The 21,315-nt window shown below is 45.9% G+C and overlaps 3 protein-coding genes across 4 annotated transcripts in view; 2 read left to right on the forward strand and 1 right to left on the reverse strand.

Moving 5' to 3' along the window:
• The window catches only part of LOC307074535 (lysine-specific demethylase 6A-like), a 43,970-nt gene extending 36,155 nt beyond the window's left edge, over positions 1–7,815 (reverse strand). Inside the window, 2 exon segments of the mRNA XM_079734715.1 lie at positions 6,892–6,955; positions 7,149–7,815. Of these exon segments, the coding sequence (XP_079590841.1) occupies positions 6,892–6,955; positions 7,149–7,342 (258 nt within the window). The 5' untranslated portion in view covers positions 7,343–7,815.
• Positions 7,816–8,392: 577 nt separating this feature from the next.
• LOC307074165 (FUN14 domain-containing protein 1-like) lies at positions 8,393–12,494 on the forward strand. Of its 2 annotated transcripts, none has more exons than XM_079734186.1 (5): positions 8,393–8,423; positions 8,786–8,957; positions 9,677–9,752; positions 10,350–10,484; positions 11,068–12,494. In XM_079734186.1, the coding sequence occupies exons 1-5, from the start codon at positions 8,399–8,401 to the stop codon at positions 11,143–11,145; spliced, it is 486 nt and encodes a 161-aa protein (XP_079590312.1). In that variant the 5' UTR covers positions 8,393–8,398; the 3' UTR covers positions 11,146–12,494. The 2 variants fall into 2 exon arrangements, with proteins under 2 accessions (XP_079590312.1, XP_079590313.1); XM_079734187.1 differs by having other exon boundaries at positions 10,350–10,478.
• Positions 12,495–15,578: 3,084 nt separating this feature from the next.
• Positions 15,579–21,315, forward strand: part of LOC307074085 (peripheral plasma membrane protein CASK-like) — a 57,447-nt gene continuing 51,710 nt past the window's right edge. Inside the window, 1 exon segment of the mRNA XM_079734088.1 lies at positions 15,579–15,662. Within this exon segment, the coding sequence (XP_079590214.1) occupies positions 15,604–15,662 (59 nt within the window). The 5' untranslated portion in view covers positions 15,579–15,603.

The raw sequence follows: 21,315 nt of genomic DNA on the forward strand, positions 1-21,315 counted from the left end.
TGAGTGAGTGAGTGAGTGAGTTTCCCAGGCCTCTCCTAATCGACTGCTCGGCTTCACTACAAGCAGCCTCCATCAGCCTATGCCCCCGGTACAGTTTGACTTCCTGCTTTTGGCCTCGGAGCTTCTCCAAACCTAACGGTCTAACTATGTTATAGCAGAACCTCTGAGGGGGGGGGGGGGGGGGGGGGGGGGGGGGGGGGGGGAAGACGGCACAGAGCCTTGCCCGGAAAACAACCACTGCAAAGGGCGGAGTTACGCCTGGTTTCCTGGTTTGTTGCGGCGATACTTTCTACCGAAGTATACTGACACTTTACTATTAGTGTATTTCTATGGTTGATTGGCAAGACGTTGTTTTTTGATACAGTTTACTTTTGCGAGCGGATTTTCCGTTCGCCATTCTCGCACTGACAGATCTGCTTCCCGCTTCCAGCGACATGACACCCCGAAGATTCTAATCTTGAGAATGATTAGTTAGACTACTCCAAAACAGACATCGTCAGATGGTGTGTCCTCCCTCAGCTTGGGTAGACAATAAATCCTCCAGTTGTTCACACGCCAAAGAGCATCTAACTAATATACAACCACTAGACCACCATGAAAAATATCATTTTCCTATACACAACATGTGTCATTAAATGGTCAAATGGACTGCATTTGTACAACGCTTTTCTATCCAATGGCCACTCAAAGCGCTTTACAATATTGCCTCACATTCACCCATTCATGCACACATTCACACAGCGACGGCGGTGTCGGCCACGCAGGGCGACAGCCGGCTTGTCGGGAGCAGTCAGGGTTGGGCGTCTCGCTCAGGGACACCTCGACACTCGGCTAGGAGGGAGCCGGGGATCGAACTAGCGACCCTCCGGTTACCAGCCAACCCACTCTACCTCCGGAGCCACATGCCGCCCCCGGCATTTGAAATAAAAAGGGCCAACCGTGTTCCCTGGGCACGGAAAACTAAAAAGAGCGGCGAGTCCAATTGAATTGCGTCTAGGACCCGTAACCGCTGCACTAAACTAGACCTTTGTCTGGGCTTATGAGCTCGCCGGTGGACACACTGCTCTGGTGGGCCGCAGAGCGAGGAAGAGGAGACGGTCCCAAGGGGCCCTGGCCCTCCCCCAACAGCTGCTGTAGCACATCACACCAAGGGGGCCGCGAGTTCGATTCCCCAACGCACATGGAGGGGCCCGTGAAGACGCCACATGCGCAAGCCACTTGTGGCAGTGAACACACACACACACACAAACCACTTGTGGCAGTGAGCACACAAACACACACACACTCCACTTGTGGCAGGGAACACACACACACAACCGCGCACACACACACACACACAACTTGTGGCAGTGAACACGCACAAACACCCAACTTGTGGCAGTGAACACACACACACACACACACCACATGTGGCACCAACATCGCACACAAACTGTGATTATTATTTCCCTCATGGAGGGGGAGAGTTGTGGCGTAAGGCCGCTCTGTCGTGTTTACACAGCGGAGAGGAGGAAGACTCTCTCGCTCTTCCTCCTCTTTGAGCAGTGATGCCAAGTTGAGGGGGGGGAATGATGTGGTTTTGTATTAAACGGCCACCTGGGAACGCTGGGAATATTTTTGCTTGGCGGCCTGAGGATAACCATTAGCAGACTGTTGACAACTTTTAGAAAGAAAAAACCTAGGCCCAATAAATTTGTTCCCAGCCGATGCTGCTCAAACTGTGGTTCAGGCCCAAATTTTGGGTCCCAGGGTATTACAGTCAGATTACACACACACGCACCCACACACGCGCCCACACACACCCACGCGCCCCCCCCCCCCCCCCCCCCCCCCCCACACACACACACACACTTTGGGTCCATAGAAGAAATGTTTCAGAACCCCTGTGCTGAGCGAAAAATATCCCTAATTTTAAATTTACAAGCATAGTTCATCAGAAGTAATAGAAAATAATAGAGTCACACCTGCATGGGCAGGTGTGACTCTATCCTTATGAGTGGGGCATGCCCTACTCATCAGATAAACATAAGTCTATTGAACTGTCAAATTGATTATTTCAGCAGCAGTGATATGAACTATGGGCTCATATCAGGAATAATGCTGGTAAGAGAAGGTGAGACGGAACAATGTGCCAAAGGTTTACATGTAAGAATATCACAAGATAATTGCATTGTCATGCAACAAGCATTCATGCTGATTGGCAAGGTATTGATTTCATCAATACCTTGATTAATTAATCACAATTACAGAACAATGTAATCAAATGCATCATTACCATTAAGGAAAGGTTTTTTGTTTTTTAATAATTCAAATATTGATGCAAGTGCTCAGCTAGACCAGATTGGCCATAGCAGCCCTCCCTGATTACATTGAACTTAAACAAACCCAGAAGCAGTATGTTCTCACAAGGCTGAGTGTTTCATCAAAGAGGGGAGGGGCCAGGATGGGTGATTGACAGCACAGCTGAGTGGCTGTGGGGTGGGATTGTTGGGGATGTCTGGCAATAAAATGGACAGCCACAACAGTGTGTGGCAGCTGCATGCATTTGGCCCGGCCTGTGCTGTCTGGCTGGACCAGAGGAAGGGGAAAAAAAACAAACAGTGAAAGTCCATTTTTCATTACAGGCAGGACGGTGTTGAAAGCACTGCAGACACGATGGGGCCATGCAGATTCCCAGAGGGACAATTAGACCAGGAATGTTTTGGAGCACATCAACTGAACGAATGTTCATTTGTTTATTTGTGTTATCGTGTATTACTCGATGCTAAAATCATTGTTAAAGCTTGACAAGTTTGTGCGTTTGAAATGGTTGTCGCTCGCCATCGTACTGTTGATGACAGACGTTTAGGATACATGATGTTATTGAGCTTGCTTCCTATGTTCATCAGTCAGAAAGCAACAGTAGATTCTAAAACAGCCATGCACTGGAGTTGAGTAGGGAACGATATGAAACCACAGTTGACTTTTTTTTCAGACAGATAAGCTTGTTCCCGTTTCGCTCCCTATATTCATTTGACTCCTCTCAAAAATATTTTTCAACTTAGTGTTTCGACTCATGGCTTCTCACCGACAAAAAGGTACTTTAAGATGGTTGAATCGTTCGACCAATTAGCTCCATGCAAATTATTCCTAATGAATAATTCATTAAAATCGCTGTATTTAAGTGTATCCCACTAATATTCAATTGTAGGATGGATAATGCCACGCATGATAATGATCATCCTCCAATGGCTGGTGTCAGGTGGTCATTTTGGGCCGCTGCATCACTACAATGTCTGTACACATTTAGTTTGGGGGTTGTTAAAATCCACAAGATATGAGAACAACAAGTTTCACAATTACATTAATCTAGAAACGCACATGATCTCCATTATAAATCTCGATCAATAGCCGTCGAGTGACCGATATCAACATCTATACATTTATGGATGCGACTAGATAGCGATCACTTGACCCAGGGCTGTCTTAACAGTGAACCAGGAGATACATGGGTGAGGACAGTGGTGATGGTGAAACAGAGCTACTAACACAAACCCAACCAGTGCAGGCATCAGGCTGCCACTCAAAGCAATTACAAACAGAAACAGCAGTACAAAAAAAAAAAGGTGCTAGAAAATTGTAACTCACACCTAATAATGTAATGGATTCAGTTTAGTGTAGCAGCCAGGAGGGTGTTGAAAAGCTGATCACATCCTACGAGTTTGATCCAGACGGGCGTCTCAGACCGAGTGTATCCAGGCAGCAGTTCTAGACACTGACATGCGGATTCCTCCAGGAAGTACCAGCAGGGTAGACTCATCAGAGACCCCTACACCCCAGGGATCTTCTCGTCTGTGGTTCGGCTTAGCTCAGGAGGTCCTCCTAGCTGAGTGTTGATGTGTCCCTGAGCAAGACACCTAACCCTAACTGCTCCTGACGAGCTGGCTGTCGCCTTGCATGGTTGGCTCTGCCGTCAATGTGTGTATTAACCGATGTAAGTCGATTTGGATAAAAGCGTCTGCCAAATGCTGTAATTTTAATTGAATGCGAGTCACAGTGATGCACCTAGGCACTTTTCAGGGACTTAATGCCAGACCTTCATATTATTAACCTAAATAATATGATTAAATAGCACTTTTTCAATAGAAAAAGTAGTCAATGATGTGGTAGGTCTCCCGCCCTCCTCTCGTTTACACTCCTTCCGGTTGGATGCTAGGCTGGGTCACCATGACTTAAAATGGCATGCTGAATGTGAACAACATGCTTGTGGAGGCGCACAGATGAAAGGCAGTGTAATAACGTGATAATCATGAGCAAGTAAAATATCATTTGAATGTGTGCTTTTGAAGTCTTGAGTATCCCCAATGTTATGTTCCAAAGTAAAATGTACACCCTAGCCTAATACAACCCAATCTCTCTGACATTCATTTAGTGTGTTATTTGTAGAAAAATTCTTCAAAGTATTTTGAACTACTTCATACATTCACTAAAGTTGACACAGCTTTGCAATAAATATACAATTTGAATACATTAGGCTAGCCTAATAATCGGAACCACATTAATCCGAGAATTGACTGCACAACTCACATTTGAACTGACGTGATCTGACCAAAGTCAACAACCATTCCACTGAAAAAACGATCCGGAAGATGTAGGCCTATATCTAAAGACTCAACATCAGCCATAACTTCCTTCTCTTTGGTCTTTGTGGAGTTATTTCTCCATCGGTTGCCAAGTGTCATGTAACTAACTGAAACGGTGCTGTCAAATAACAAGAGTAAGTTATTCAACGGAACGGTTTCAGTTGGTTACAATTAAAGTTCCCAATCGATAGAGAAATAACAACAATGCACAGAGAAGGAAAGGTATTTGGGCCACATCAAAAGGGCAAGCATCATCATGCCACATTGGTCTGTCTTACCACCTTGCATTTTTGCATACTTGTCGACTTCAAAATGTCACTCAAAGATTGTAATCAGTATTTCAGCAATTAAAATTGCGTATTCGCAATGTCTACACAAGGACACAGACAAAATGCTACAGACACCCCTTCACAGAGCAAGGACCAGTGATGCCACTAACCCAGCACTTTCCATTGGCTCCGCGCGTACTCTGTGTCAGAGCATTAAAAACCAAAACAAGACAACCTGCCATGTACCCAGGGGGTCGCTACCTTGCGTTGCCTACAGTACAACTACAGTATTAAACCGTGCGGACGCCACAAGCATTAGACACACACCTGTACGCCAAAACAATCACTCACTGCCACCGGTTATGAATGAATGGCGACAGAGTCATCAATCCAAAACGACCAACAAGAATTGAGAGTTACACACCGTCTGCTGCAAAGGCAGCTTCATGCAAACAAAGAAAAAATAGCAGCTTTAGGATCTGCTGGCCAGCTTGGCCTTCTGGGTAGAAATGTCAAAATGACACACACACTATAGACATGTGCAACAGCCACACACACACACTACAATAGCCAAACATGTACAATACACACGTACAACAGCCACACATGTACAACACACGTACAATAGCCACACACGTATAATAGACACATGTACAATACACACACGTACAATAGCCACACATGTACAATACACACACGTGCAATGTGTAGGTAGGCCTATAGCGCTTTCAATACATTGAACGGTGACTGTATCCCCTATGACGGCCCAACCACTGCCAAGCGCTTTTGTCTGACAACTCGAATGAAAACTTCCTATACATCCACACCACCTAGCGAGCAGATCCCGCATCAAGACGGTCGCTCCAAACCCCGAGCTGTCAAACAGATCCGGGGGGCTCACTAAAACAAGTAGTCCAAATGCGACCAAGTTAAAGACAATGCGTGCTGGCCTACAGACGAGGTGTACGCGCGTATAAACGCATGACATTTCACTATTACGCACAGATCACGAAGAGATAGGGAGTCCATGAACACTGTAAACAAAGGACGGTGACACCGTGTGGACGGGCTCAAAGCGGTATCGGGGTCCACGTTGGACCTCCGACATTAAAGCGATCCAACCCACCATCACCCACCACGCTTTTCTAACGATATAACAACATCAAACTGGGAATATAGCTATCGATGTCACTGCGCTATGTCCCGCCATCTTGGACAGGGAGCAAGCAGGCAATTCGTGTTACTTCTTTGCGTTCGTTAGTAGCCCCGCTATCGTTCACATTTCGTTATAATCGAGATGTTCTTCTACATTAAAAGTGCACCCGGATGTCACATGTGTCAGATGAAGGGCTCCACACACACATACACACAATACCAGTGACAGCGCACGCACACACACACACACACAGCTCCCTGCATCTTTCTCCAACGTTAGTCGCTTGTGATCGTAGTGACTTCCACCTTCACGAATTTCCGAGGCGGTCATGAACGCAACAGCGAATAAAGACAACAACGTTTTTGACCATTCTCCCACTGACCCAACCATAGCAGAACTGATGTTACACAACGACATGGTGTATTCACAAGATAAGTGTATGAAGAGGTTTGCTGGGCCACTTGCAACCCCTCTGCTCAGCCCCTTTTCCCCAAATGTTCCTCAAAGCTTTAAGAGGGGGGACCCAGGCCGGCAGAGTATCAAGTCTCCCCGGAAAGGCGACGCTGCGTAGCCGCAGGTGCAGCAGCGTCGCTCTCCCCCTGGTGGCTAGCCCATTAGCCGAGTGAATGGGTTCGGGGCGGCTGGCTAGCGGTTAGCTTGGTCCTGGGGGGGGGGGGGGGAGCTACTCCGCGGTAGGGCCCGGGCCGAATGCGCTCACAGCCGGGGCACAGACGAGCGGAGTTGTGTGTGAGTGTGTGTGTGTGAGAGTGTGTGGGGGGGTGGGGGTCAACGTGCACACAATGCCCAGGTTGGGTCGCAGAGGAGTCGGAGAGTGGGGTGCTACCTTCATCAGCAAGGGCCTCGTTCTGGCGCCATCTTCATGAAGCCGTTGGAATCCAAACAGTGAACTGCAAGCGAGGACACACACATACACAAACACACACATACACACACACACACACAGAGACTCAGTATCGCTCACAGCGGAGCTCCACCACCGACCGGGGAGACATTTTTTGTGATAGATACAAGAAGAAGAGAGACACATTGGTTTTTTCAACGGTATTTGGGAGTGTAAGAGGGTGGTGTTGTCGTCGCGACCTGTCCATGCCGGCCAGACGCTCCCTCTCCGGGGCTGTCAGTGTCGGAAAGTCCTCCTCGGTTTCACTGGCTTTTCCCGCCGCCATTTTCTCCTCCTCATCCCCACCAGAGGCCGAGGCGGCGACGCGGCTCCGCGGCGCGGCGGCGCAGGCGGCGGCGGCGGCGGCGAGCGAAGCGGCGGCGCACGATTGCATGGGATCGCAGACTCGAAACCAGCGCGTATCGATCCGCCGAATCGGAAAATGTTGTAGTAAAAGACAAGAGAGAAATGATCAAAAACTTTTCTCCCCGGATTAAAAAAAAAAATGCGATTTTGATGGTGGTACAATCCCCTTTTTGAGCTGGAGAGAGAGAGAAACACTACTCTCCGGTAGTTCCTTCCTTCGGGGCGTCACATTTTCAACGCGAGTGCGGTTGTGTTGCAATGCAAAGGTGGAAAAATAGAAGAAGGGTCCGTTAAAAGTGTGTATTTCACCATAAAATCCTCCACGGCCACGGAGCTAAAGTTGTTATAATTGTGTCACCCAGCCGAACCCACGCCGCTGTAGTCCCGCCCTCCGGTTCCTCGTCGGCCAATGAGAGGCACCGAGCTCCTCCATATGACTCGCTGTAGTCCCGCCCTCTGGTTCCTCGTCGACAAATCAGAAGCGCCGAGCTCCTCCATATGACTCGCTGTGCTACATGTACTTATTTTTTTTGCTTAGACGTTTATGTTTCGATCTGCAAAGAATCTTTATGTGTTTCATGGTTATTCCTCTTATGGTGAAGTTGCAAGACACGTTTGTGAATGAGATGGGTGAATGATACTGTCTGATAAGTCATAATAGAGTTTATATGTCATAATGTGTAGGGATGTTTCCTGAATAAACAATAACTCCCATCCCATGTGTTGATTCTATTGAATGCAAGTGTTATCAGTTGGTTATTGCATTTTGACAACATGATACGCTAAAACATCACTTGAATAAATAAATGAATGCAACATTTAAAGCCGTTTGGCACAATGTGAAAATGTCTCATATTAATTAAAACCACAATAAAACGAGATCTCCCCCTGCACACATTCCATAATACATCATAACCATGTACAAACCAGTCCACAACTATTAAAAAATTGCTGAGCCCTAATCAAGACAGTTCAAAGGATTTACTGACGTGGCAACACGTCACACCGAGTGGGCGGGGCGTCACACCGAGTGGGCGGGGCGTAGCATTGTCAACATCCTGGTGACGTCAGGCATTTCTCCAAAATGGCGGACGTGGATCAGAGAGCAGGTAAGGAGACTTTTGGGATAGGCCGTTGTATTTATACTTAAAAAACAGAACAGGCAGAATGATATGATGTGTAATGAAAATGTGAAGGACAAATCATTGGCTGTATCAACGCTGGTCACTTTATATCCATCAATCATCCAGTCCCGTCACAGTCCCGCTGAGGTTGCCCATCAAGTCGACCAGCATCTAAAAAACTGCATTTTATGTTATGATAAAAAAAAGGGAATTATTTTGCAAGTTAATAACTGCTCCGTGCATGCTTGGTTGTGTCGGATCAGAAGGAGACGTTTCCATTCCTGCTGTGATTAAAGTGGACTAGTGTTGTAACAGTAAAGCTGATTTGCTGCTGTGTCTATTCTTAGGAAAGGAAGAGCCGGAGGCAGAGAGTGAGGATGAGGTGTACGAGGTCGTGGACCTCACAGAATATGCTCGGACACACCAGTGGTGGAGCACTGTGTTTGGGAACAACTCCGGCCCCATCGCAGAGAAGTATTCTGTGGCCACGCAGATAATGATGGGAGGGGGTGCTGGATGGTATGAGCTCTCCCCATGTCGCTAAACAACCAATGCATTGCAGAGCAATTCTCTGATTTCATCAGCTGTCCCCAGCGTTACACTTGTTATTAAATGTTTTCATGGGAATGTTAACTACTGCAGGTCTGTCTGTGCATGCGCGCATAAAATTCCAGTCACTGATGAATCATTGCGATTTCATTCCTAATGCACTTCATAAGCAGGTTTATTCGGTTTCTTAGCTGACTCTGTGACTTCTGTCAACAAATTGATCGATCTAAAACACGACCCGGCCTGCACGGAACTGAATGTCATTATGTCAGTGGTTCTATAACCTAGTGAGGGATTCTGAGCTATGACCAAGCCACATCTTCAAGTTTCGTAGACAGTATATACAGTAACATATCCTAGTGACCGCAAATGCTTATAAAAAATAAAATCAAAATGGTTGACAATCACATTTTATATGTTTTGTCTAAAACCATTGAAACCCGGGTCAATCAACAGGCCGTCACTGTTGTATTTTGACCACTTGATATGGTAAAATATCACTGTAATAAATAAATGAATGCAGCATTTGAGGCCGTTTCGCACAATTTGAAAGGGCTCATGTTCATTTAAAGCAGAACCAAATGAGATCTTCCTCCCCATTCCATAATACATCATAACCATATACGAAGATTAAACTAGTGGTGTTGCTAAAGGTGTTGACTCTGTAATATATTCTGCAACCCATACAGGTGTGCAGGTTACCTGTTCCAGAAGGTGGGGAAGATTGCTGCCACAGCTGTAGGGGGAGGGTTTCTCCTGCTCCAGGTGAGACTCCTGATTCTTCAAGTTTTTAACGTGGACAGGTGTGCACTGCTCCAGGTGTCAGATTTGACCCATTTAAAGTGTTATATACATTTACATGCATTCCTTTGGTGCAGCTCTAGCCAATGGGGCTATTCAGAGCACTATATACATGGAGCTTAGTCCACAGATTGTTAGTTTTTTTAGCAGGGACGTCAATAAACTGTTAGCAATTAAGTCTCAGATCTATGTTTTATGTGGCTGTTGGTTTGATCTTTCAAGAAAAAGTGCAATAATCATTGATTATTCCCTCTATCGTTCACCTCTATTCCCTATTTCTGTATTTGTCTTTTTGGTGTTGTTTTATCACTGTAATTCTGAAAGTACTTTTAAAGCTGTTTTTTTGTTGAGCATATGTGTCGACCTAGGGTTTGTTTTTTAAAAAACGCAGGAAAAAATATGTTTAATTGGTCATCTACAGCATTACCGATTAAATACATTTCTGAAACATCCAAACTCATTTCAATGTAAAGGAGCATTCAAATGATATTTTCGAAAGATAAAAAAAAAGAAGCTATTTCCCCACCCTTTGACTTTCATCCGTGTCACGTGACTCCACAGATAGCCAATCACAGCGGCTATGTGCAGGTGGACTGGAAGAAGGTGGAGAAGGATGTGAACAAGGCCAAGAAACACCTTAAGAAGAAGGCCAAGAAGGCAGCGCCAGAAATCAACTCTTTCATCGAGGAGGTAAAGGTAACTTGTAACAGCATCATTTTTTTCTTCTTCCAGCATGAATTTAACCCAATGTTGAATTAAGCTATTAACTTGTAGTCTAATACTTTTGATGGTTGTTTGCGTTACTGGGAATGAAAAATGTCAGCGGGAACGGAACAAGGAATTTTTTAGCTATAGATTTTAGCGTTTTTAACGTTACATCATCTCTCGTGAACCACGGCTCAGTATTGCCCTCTAGTGTGCAGTCGGACCCATTACACTTGAGAAATTTGCATGGCAGTTGGCCGTTCTTTCCTCCTAAAAGAGACAGTTGAATACTTGATAACGAGGCGCCGTACTCAGTTTGCATTGGATGGTTAAATTTAAGCACAGATGATGCTGGAATGGCTTGTGTCCATCCTTCCATGCATTCGCGTGTTCACTCAGTTAAACACTTGATTATTATATAATCATACTATTATACAGATATATTTAATTCACATGCTTATGTTCAACTTCTTTTACTCCCCCACTTAAAAAGTTTGTCCAAAAAAGTTCAAAATCCAGCCATGATATGTTCGTGCCTGTCTCCTCCTCCTCCTCCTCCTACTCTTCCTCCCAGGCGACTGACTTCATCAAGAGGAACATCGTGGTGTCCAGCGGCTTCGTGGGCGGCTTCCTGCTGGGCCTGGCCTCCTAAACGGGACCCCTCCCCTCTGCTGATCGAGGGGCCCCTGTGGTAACCTACTGTGAAACCTCTTCGGCACGTCGGTGGATCTGGTTAACTCGTAGGCCCCATCGCTACAGTCACAGTGCGCTCGACGAGTTCAGCACCATGTTGTCTCTTTCCTCCATTTTACCTCTTTTAAGTCGACATGCTATGGAAAAAAAAAACGCCATTCACTAAGGTGTCATTCATGCGCGAGGCAATTCGAACGGAAAATGGGTTACGTACAGAGTTCAACTTTTTCTACCATTGTCTCCTCAAGGGTGGTTTTATGTTTTTGGGCTGTGGGGTAGTCTCAGACCGAGTGGTTGGGACTGCACTCCGAACGAGGGGTGAAAACAAGGGTTCAAACCTGCTCAAGACATCTTTTTTCTCATCAATGACATGTGCCAGATTGCAGATATATGCCAAGCCGCCACAAAAGGACACGTGAATACTCAAGGCCTGTTTGACTTTGACATTTATCCCTATTCCCTGCCACCTATTGTCCTGCTGGATGAAATAGTCTAAAGCTAATCCCATATAGAAGGCCCTTGTACATAAATAACTCTTTCTTGCTCCGAGACCTGTAAATAATATGAATATGTAATATGGTAGGGATGGCTCAGATTCATATTTGCCTATTATGATAAGATGGATCACCTCAGAGTGTGAGCTTAACCACAAACTGAAGTGTTTTTAACAATCTGATGATGAATACTGTGACGTGTGCAAAAAGGTTGAGTTAAGTGAAAGTTGGGTTCCCTATGGGTTATTATACAATACACATCACCAGACCAAGAGGCAGGTACATATTAAGTACCCTATGTGAGGCATTTATGGGTGTGTGATGTTTTGGTTCTATTTCCTCACTTAACTTTGCAATGCAAAGAGCATGAAACTCCATCTTTCACGTATAAACCTTTGTCATCGATGCCTAGCTGTCCTGGAGGAGGACTTGGTTCGCAAAAAAGAAAACTACACCACTCCTGTGATTCCTGTAGCTTTGCTTTTTGTCATCTTGGAGTATTAATGAGTGTCAGTGCAATAACACTAGTACAACGACGTTGCCAACTTTAGTGTTTTTCCTCCGTTACGATAAGCCTCTTGTCAGGGCACGCACAGTTTAAACCAGTTAAGTTGCTAACGATTCACTGTTTTTGCGTTGAGTTTGCATTGCCTTTAACTTTACAGTGTAAAATACCGTGAGTGGTTTAACAGATGCCTACTGCTTGTTCTAAGTTTCCGTGAACATGTTTTACTGTCCCTTTGGGTTTTATTCTGGATGAAACGTTACTGTTTGGATGTACATATTGTTGGTTTTTGCTTTGAAATAAAGTTGTTTTCACCAATATAAGTATTGTTGATGTTTTGTCAAAATCTGTCAGTTTTTCGGTTGGCTGTGTGCGTGTGTGTGTTTGTGTTTTATTTCGAGGTATGTTCTATAGATCAGGCATACAGGACCTTATCTAAGGCTCAGTAAGCCTTAGATCAGGAGATGTTTGTATAGAGACACATGTGTATAGGGAAGCTTTTGTTGGGTGATGGTTTATCCTCTGTGTGTGTGTGTGTGTGTGTGTGTGTGTGTGTGTGTGTTTTGCATTGACTTCTGTGTAGCACTTTGTTCCCTGCATGGAAAAGTGGTCTACACATAGTGATGATTATTATTACATGCATGTATCACAATAGTTGACATTAACACACACACGGGTGCACAATGACTGCGCATATCTTGTTACCATAGAAACAGCATACTTTCACATAATGTCAATGTTTGCATTGGTTTGGATTTTTTTATTGTGTTTTTATTTCCTTTTTCTTGAATGCTCTTGTTTATTTCAACATTGCCTTGCATGTATTGTTACAGTGCAGGGCTGGTTCTTGTGTGATGTGTAGTCCGTGTTTGCAAGTGTGTATTTTTCCAAAACCGCACTGAGAGAAAAGGCAATTCACACAACACACACACACACTGCCGTGTATATGATGACCACATCATCCACCAATCAGACCATCAATAGCTGCTCCACGCCTTCAGCCAATCGGGGAAGCGTACACCTTATGCGCGAGCAGAAGTGATGCAGCACCATGGAAACCGGGAGAACAGCAGTTAAAGAAACAGCATCCTCTAGCGGCGATACTTGCAATTTCACTCGATCCCCTGCACATGACTGGGCTTCCATGCCACTTACTTTACTACAAAGTAGTAGGCTGTTTTTTTTTCTAGAATAATATTACTTTCCCTTTGATTAGTTATTCCTCATCACACGGGCTTTTTATGAAGGATTATAGGCATATAGCCTCACATGCATTCAGTGTACGGTTATTTCATTGAAATGGTGTGTAAAACGCCAATAAAAACGTTTGGAGCAGTGTGTTTGCGTATGAATATGAGGACCGGGTTTTAGTAAATTATTATTTGTCAGTGTCATCCCTAGAGGGCGCCCCTTGCACGTCTCCCACTACCAACCGCATCTATGAATTTACTCCTTGGCTAAGTCTCCTCTCAAGCCAATGTAGCCATACCATCTCGCATAGTGGAGGTGCAAATATATGCACAACCAAGAAAGCCATTTCATTAATAATAATTACATTGTTTTTAATTAAAGTATTATTAAAATAGTATTGAGTTTTGAGTTTGCCAGCTGTATACTGTGTGCCACGACCTACGCCTACACATTCTCCATTATATGCACACATTCGTTACATTTTAAGCCAATAACATCATACATAATGCAATAGGTTTGTATTAATAGCATGTTCCTATGAGTAATAAAGACTAAGCCGCGGAAAATCCCACATTTAATACAAACATAACAATGCACCTCAATCGTCAAAATGTGCATGCATTCATTCATTCATTCATTCATTCATTCATTCATTCGTGAAACTATGTTTCAGGAGCAACACGATGTAGTTTACTTTGATAGTGGCTGGGTGCTGCAACACTGGTAAATGAAGAGAGGGGAAAGCTGACGTAAGGTGATGGATTTTCGTGGTCGACGCCTGCGCGGGATTCGCTGGGACGCGGCCGTTAAGAAACTGCGCCTCGGTGGGCCCTTCGACCTGTCGCCATCTTGGCTCCAAGGCCCGTTCAGCGCAACGCCAGCAACGGCTATTCGCCTCCGCCATCTTGGATCCTGGGACGCCAGTTTCCTACACAGGGAGAGAGGGGGGAGGCGGAGCCAGGCGTCTCTGGCAGCCGAAGAAGGAGCGCCCAGCAGCGGATGAGACGGTGCTGAAAGACGGGGAGCGACGCCGGTCTGAAAAGGGGGGGCTACACGGACTACTACATAATATAATTATTAATATTAACGAGGCGATGTTTCGCCACCGGATTACCCTTCGTCGAGATGAACACGGTCGTGTGCGGTAATAATAATACGGGACCGGGATCTCGGGATGCTGAGGACGCTCTCCAAGCCCCGGACGCGTGACGGTGGACGGCGGGGGTAAGACGGGGTGTGCGCGGCGCGGTCACGGTGCGAGCCGGCCCGGCTATCTCCACTCCCACCGACCGCTAGCTCCTTACGCTTCGAGCCAGCCGACCATTTTAAAATTTTAACAGCCTCAGTTTAGTCAACGAGGGTATCGTACTAAAAAAAAAACACAATCGTGTGAAATTAACACACTGGGAGTGTTATATATTAAGTTAGGGAAGAGGCGGTGGCTTCAAGAGGGATACGCGGGCGACCTACTACCAAAGACGGGCTTTTTCCCCCTGCAAATCAGCGAGGAATATCCACGCCCCGGAGTCTGATACATCCATCCTATTACTCTAGCTAGCTGGCTAACCTCACTCCCATCCTAGCTAGCCATCTCCCCAATCCTATGACACTAGCTAGCCCTCTCCCCATCCTATTATTCTAGCCATTTACACCCATTATACCCCACTAGCCAGCCATCTCCATCCTATTCCTCTCCAGTAACCCCCAGTGGGCGAGCCATTTCTCCCGTTATATCGCCTAAGCTAGCCACCCCTCCATCCTAATAATCCAGCCCAGGTGGCTAGCCATCTTTCCCCACCAGTGCTGGCTAGCATTCCCAGTTAAAGGAGCCCACCAGAAGGTGGGGCCGAGGACTTGACAACCTCTCCCTCTGCACCGGGGAACCGGTTCGGTATCCGCGGGTAGCGGGCTAAGCAGCCAACCTGCCCCGGCGTACAGGCTGGCCGTCCGGGACTCACCCCAGCTTGAGACCCGCTGGTCCGCCTGTCATTGACATTGGAGGAAGGGTTGTGGGTAAGGGGGGGTGACACTTGGATAAGGCCGTGTGTGTGTGTGTGTGTGTGTTTGTGTGTGGATATCGGTGGCCCTCTGGCAAGCCCCGAGTAAGACACACCGGAGGTAGAGAGGCGGAGACCTCGTCAGGGGCTGTCGCTCCAGACCCCCTGCCCCGGGAGGAGGACTCGACATCGGGGGAGACCGCTGGGTCTTTCACCTACCTTGCGAGACCATGGCGGACGACGACGTCCTCTTCGAGGATGTGTACGAGCTGTGCGAGGTTATTGGGAAGTAAGTGGCCCGCATCATCACCCTAATCACCCTCATCACAGTGGAATGCATGCCTTTATTTTCTGGGTCTATGGTTGGGTGTGTTTCACATGATCCGCACGTTGAGGAGACGCGGGTGTCTGGGTTGGATGGGGTTCCTCTCTGGAGGTGAAAGTTCACTGCGATTGAGTAACAGATCCGTCTGTGAAAGCAAGTGTCTGGCTTTTCTTTGGAAATATGGCCTATTGCTCACACGTCACACCTGAGCCATGCCTTGATGCAAATCTAGCATTCCATTTCTCAGCTTGAATAATGATAACGTACGAAGGGCTGTGAATACTTATGGTTTGAGTCAACCAATGTATTTATTCAGGTGTAAGGCAAATATTATAGATGCATACATTATGTAGGATTTGAGATGAGATGTAGCCCACCATGATACATCCTTATTCATAGCTATGGTATTATTATATAATTATTATTATTTATGATTGTAAATGGTTATATATTATAAATAATAAACTAGCATCCTTTAATAGGTTCGATTTAGTGTTGACATTTTAAATTTGAAATAGGCCCCGGTTAATCAAAAGTCTTATCATGTGTTAAAAAAATGTAAAATCCCCAGGCAGTGCATGTAGTCTACCATCCAAGCCACCTAGTTTTTACCTGTGTACCGCAGAGTTACATACGGATGTACGTGTCGGTCAAGTTCACCTTACTGCATGCCTTTCAGAAGCGCTTCGGTGCTTTCTCTCACCGTGATGTGTGGAACCCTGGACGCGACGCGAAACCTTGCAAGCCCCATGCCGTGTTGAATTGTAAATGAATGGACTTCTTGTGAACCGCTGCAACCGGTGGCAATAGGCTACACTGTCTCGAGTGGGCCCAGGGTGGGCCCATCCAGAGATGGTGTTCTGTGTCACTGTTTCTTTAGCATCTCAATGGGGCTGATGGGAAATTAAACCAAAGTGCCTAAAGTGTTTTCATTGTTTATGCCACCTATCATTTTACGCCACCATCATCGATGTGCCGTATCATTTTGAAATTCATATGGTGACACTCTGTGTGTGTGTGTGTGTGTGTGTGTGTGTGTGTGTGTGGGTGTGTGTGTGTGGGGGGGGGGGCAGCTACAGGAACACAAAGCTACAGGCACACCTGCTATGTACCTGTAGGTATCAAAGTGCCATATTCTTTAACCCCTCCCTGCTCCAAAGAAAAAGGGATCACAATTATTGTAATTAGTTATCCAATGTTGTTGTAGAGTATGACAATAAAATAGGGTCTAATTGGATATCCTATATATCAGTTGCATACAATTATATGGCCAGGAGAGTGGCGAGAGAAAGAAGGGTAGGTTAAAGGGAGAGGGAGCAATAAAAAGTTTAACCTTCGACCAATCAGAAGAGGCTGCAGTCCAGTCGAGTGTATTTGTTTAGCTCCTCCGTGGCGATAGCCTCAAAGCACTTCACAGGCCCGTTTCAGACCACTCCCCCCCCTCACCCAGCTCCTAACCTCCACCCCCGCTGACCGTTATCCCACAAAAGAGTGTGAAAACTCACACAGAGGGAAGCCCAGGCATTTGACCTCTGACCTTTGGATGGTCATATGACACACAAGCTGTCACACCAATTGGCCACCTCCCCACATCTGCTACGCCACCCAGTTTGAATCTCTGAATTGCGTGCCACATTTTCATAATACTTTCCCTGCTATTTGGGTTTGGTTTGGTATATTTTCAATGGGAAATTCCTTTGCAGAATGCAATCATCCTGCTATTTTGTATTTAGCCTCGTAGAAGATGTTTTTATCCAAAGAGATGCCGACTTTCCGTTATTGTCGGCACTGGGATTTAATTGGCCTAATCACACGACTGTGATCCTCTCCCCTGTTTTCTAAAGACGAGACGGCAGAGATCGATGCCTACTTTAAAGGAACCCTATTTAACACCAGGTGTGAGTGTGATTAGCCATTACAAGCTATTTTGAATCTGCCCTCTAGAGACATAATAAGTGGGAGTGTCCATAGCAGTGTTTGATGGATAGATACGCCAACCAATCGCTTCAGTCCCCTGAGTAGGCCTTTAGACTTATCTGACCCTCTTAATTGCATGGACACTCCCACTTGATGTGATGTCACTAGTGGGTTGATTTTGAAGTGGCTTGTAATGGCTAATCTCACTCACCTGGTGGTGGTGAAATGTCGCCCCCTACTACTAGTTGGGGCGAGCAAGAGGTGGACCTTAGAATCAGAATAAGAAGGTGGAGGGGAGGTGGAGGTGGTAAAAGGGGTAGAGAGATGATGGGGGAGGTGGTGGTGGAGGTGCTAGAGGAGCAATGATTGGGGTGGTGGTGGAGGTGGCAGAGCAGTGATGATGGAGGTGGAGTTGGGAAAGGGGTGATGAAGATGGCGAACATAGTGGTGGTGGAAGAGGGCTTATGGTGAAGGTGGTGGTGGTCACAGAGGGGTGACAATGGGGAAGTGCTAGAGGGGTGATGCTTGGGTTGCTGTTGGTGGTGAAGGTGGGTGTGGTGTTGGTGGTGGAAGAGGGTTGATGATCATGGGGATGGTGATGGGGGTGGTGGTATTGGTGGAAGAAGGGTTACGATAATGGGGTTAGTGTTGGTAGCGATGATGGTGTGGAGGGGGAAAAAGCAACGCTGAAGAAGATGAACGGAGACAGTGTGGGGTTGGGCCTCGAGGCTACATGTATAAATAACGTCAGCGGCTATCGACCGCAACGCTCCACGCACACGGCTGTCTACGGACAGGCTTTCACATAACCCCTTCCTCCTTACCCCCCCCCCCCCCCCCCCCCCCCCCCCCCCCCCCCCCCCGGTTTACTACTACAGCGCTGTATTGCCTGGCCTGGTCATGGCCGCCATAGGCCCCGCTCGGATAAAAATCGATCCCAGTTTCAGACGCTTTCATGAAAAGGATATTTTTAGGACAATCGCAATAAATCAATAATATGTCCTGGTCTGCTGTGTTGTATTTCATGGTGTGTTCCCCCCCAGCACCCAGTCAGTGACGGTTTGGTGTAGCAAGGCCTGTTCAAGTGAAGAGGGGTACAATACCGGCCTCCGTGTGGCTCGCAGGCTTATTAATCACCTGCTGAAAACCGACGTCGTATTCAATGCTGTAGCATCCTCTTGTCTTTTCATTGTTCTTTTCGACATCCTCTCTAAACAAACGCGTGGATAGGGGGTGTCTGTACTTGAAAATAATGAATCATTCAGCTACTTGTTTGGTAGTTGATCGTTTTTAGCGCTTTTTGGGGGGGGGGGGGGGGGGGGTTTGATGGGAAGAGCCAAATCAAATGATTGAAATATTAATGAAAAACGCATTATACGTTTAAATTATATTGAGTGTCTAAAATGGTGGAGGGTTTAATTATATATGCTAAAGCAGCTCCACCTTATAGCCCAAGCCTCTTCAGTGAGAATAAACATTTGGTCGATCGAAGGCATGCTAAACAGCTTCCCCTCTTCCCTGCCTGCGCGATGATAATGTCCCTTTGATGCTCACCTTATCTGGTAGCTTCCATCATTAAGAGCCTTATTTCGAAGAGCCTTGACCTTAAGCTGCTTGTTAGCGCGCTAGCAGGCCTGTTTGGGAAGCAGGTAAAACCGCTTACCAGTGAAGGATTGTAGTTGTAGGGGTTTGAAAGCAAAAGCTAAAGATCATGAAAAGCTAAAGATCTTAAAACAATTGGCTCGGGTGTTACAGAAAATCTTGTCCAACATTTCAACACAGAGAAAAAAGTATGCTGTACTGATCAGGGATTTATAATTTTTGTATGGGGTGGGATATTATAGTGGCTAGTGGGGGTGTAATGGTTCACAAAAGTCATGGTTCGGTGCGTCCCTCGGTTTTCAACTCACGGTACGGTACGGTACGGTTTATAGTTAAGGGGAACATTTTTAAAAACTGCTTGTTTGTCAACAACGGAGAATGGCCGTAGACCAGCAGCAATGAAAGCACCAATAAACTTGGTTATGGCATTTGCATTTCTGAATTCCCAGACAGGGGTTGTTGAAATAGTGTTGAGCTGGGTTTGCACAGCTTGTTTTTTTTTTTCCACAGCAACGGTGATAGTAACACCTGGATGGTGCCTTTTCAAATCCGTGTCCTAGGGATGTGCATTTCTGGCAAAAAATACTATTCGATATTCGCTGAGAAGTATTCGAGTAATATTTGAAAATCGGTCAATCAAGAACCCCCCACGCACGCACGCACGCACGCATCGCGGATACACACACACACAATGACACAGGGAGAGGCTTTTATGATTTGTATGAAATCAATCTGTTTATTTCAACAACTGCGGCATCAACATTCAACATCAAAATTATTTCAACGTGGGCTTAGGCCGATAGACCTACATGCGCCGAAAACAGATCGCTATTTATTTATTTGTTTATTTTTCTGAACACAGCCTGCATGACCGTGAACTAGACATGTCAAAAAAATAACTTTTTACAATTTATTTGTTACCAGCATTCGTAGTGTTGATCAGCAGAGAAATAGTCCGCCAAAGACGTTGACGTCGCTTAGCAACCGAGGACGCTGGGGTTGATAAGTTACCGGACTACATGCGTGATACGACAGAAAAAAAAGTAGTATACTTTGGCTAAACGGTCCGGGTGGAACTCCGACTTCAAGTTTTGAATCCCGCATCGCAAAACAAGCCTCTACATTCGCCATAGTAACGCTATGTACGCCACATTTACGAACCACGGTACACCTCTGTAACCGCAACGAAGTGCCTGTACCGTGACGGTTCGGTACGAATACGTGTACCGTGACACCCCTAGTGGCTAGGGGTGTTCGATATCTGTGTGAAAGGTACTGGGTTTGATCCCCAATGTCCACAGCCCTCAGGTAGGGGTCAGACACGGTTGAGTAAGAAACGTTACCCATACCTGCCCCTTGACAAGACATGTTTCTGAATTCCTTGGCTAAAACAGCCAGATGCTAACATTTATTTGGTTTCCTTACTCTCCATCTTTCTGCTCAGAAATAACAACAAAATCTGTGTTCAGTGAACAGAATGCAAACAATAAAGAATGGTAGGTTTGGCTCCAGTACGACATACTCGTATCTAATGGGATCCGTTTCCCTCTATAACTACTGGGTTTTTCGGCGGCATTGAGCTGTAGGATTTGTAACTGAATTTTGCGATGGTGCACTTTACGCTAGCTCTGGGGTGCTAATTAGCACCAAGAAAGATGTTTGGATGTGCTGCTCATCTAGGGCCGCTGAAGTTATGTCTCCTGCAGCGGTTTCTGAGTTCTGAGCTGGATGACTAAATTGTCTCAGTGACATTTAGCTCCTAAACCCCTTTTCGATTCTTATTTTTGACCGATGAGTTCATTTGATTTTCGTCTGGGCTACTCCCGAGTGTTAAAGGGTCAGCCTCCATCTTTGGCACTTCACATTGATGACTAGTCTCTAAAAGCTTTACTCTCCTTAGACAAAGCATAGTATAGTATTAGATATAGCATATTTTAATCAAGGATATTTTATATAAAGTCTTTTCAGCCGAAATTTAACGGAAAACCGGTCGCACACCAGACTCAAAGGCACGCAAATAATCAATATAATTGATTGCTTGAAGTCGGGATCATTAATACCATGCCATAATCAAGAGTTATGCTTGTGATAACGAGTG

This window comes from Pollachius pollachius (genome assembly GCF_949987615.1).
Source record: "Pollachius pollachius genome assembly, chromosome: 4".
Lineage (NCBI taxonomy): Eukaryota > Metazoa > Chordata > Actinopteri > Gadiformes > Gadidae > Pollachius > Pollachius pollachius.

Coding starts and splice junctions, on each gene's coding strand:
- LOC307074165 (XM_079734186.1), top strand. CDS start 8,399: ATGGCGGACGTGGATCAGAGAGCAG. Junction 8,424..8,785: donor GGACGTGGATCAGAGAGCAG/GTAAGGAGACTT, acceptor GTCTATTCTTAG/GAAAGGAAGAGCCGGAGGCA. Junction 9,753..10,349: donor GAGGGTTTCTCCTGCTCCAG/GTGAGACTCCTG, acceptor GTGACTCCACAG/ATAGCCAATCACAGCGGCTA.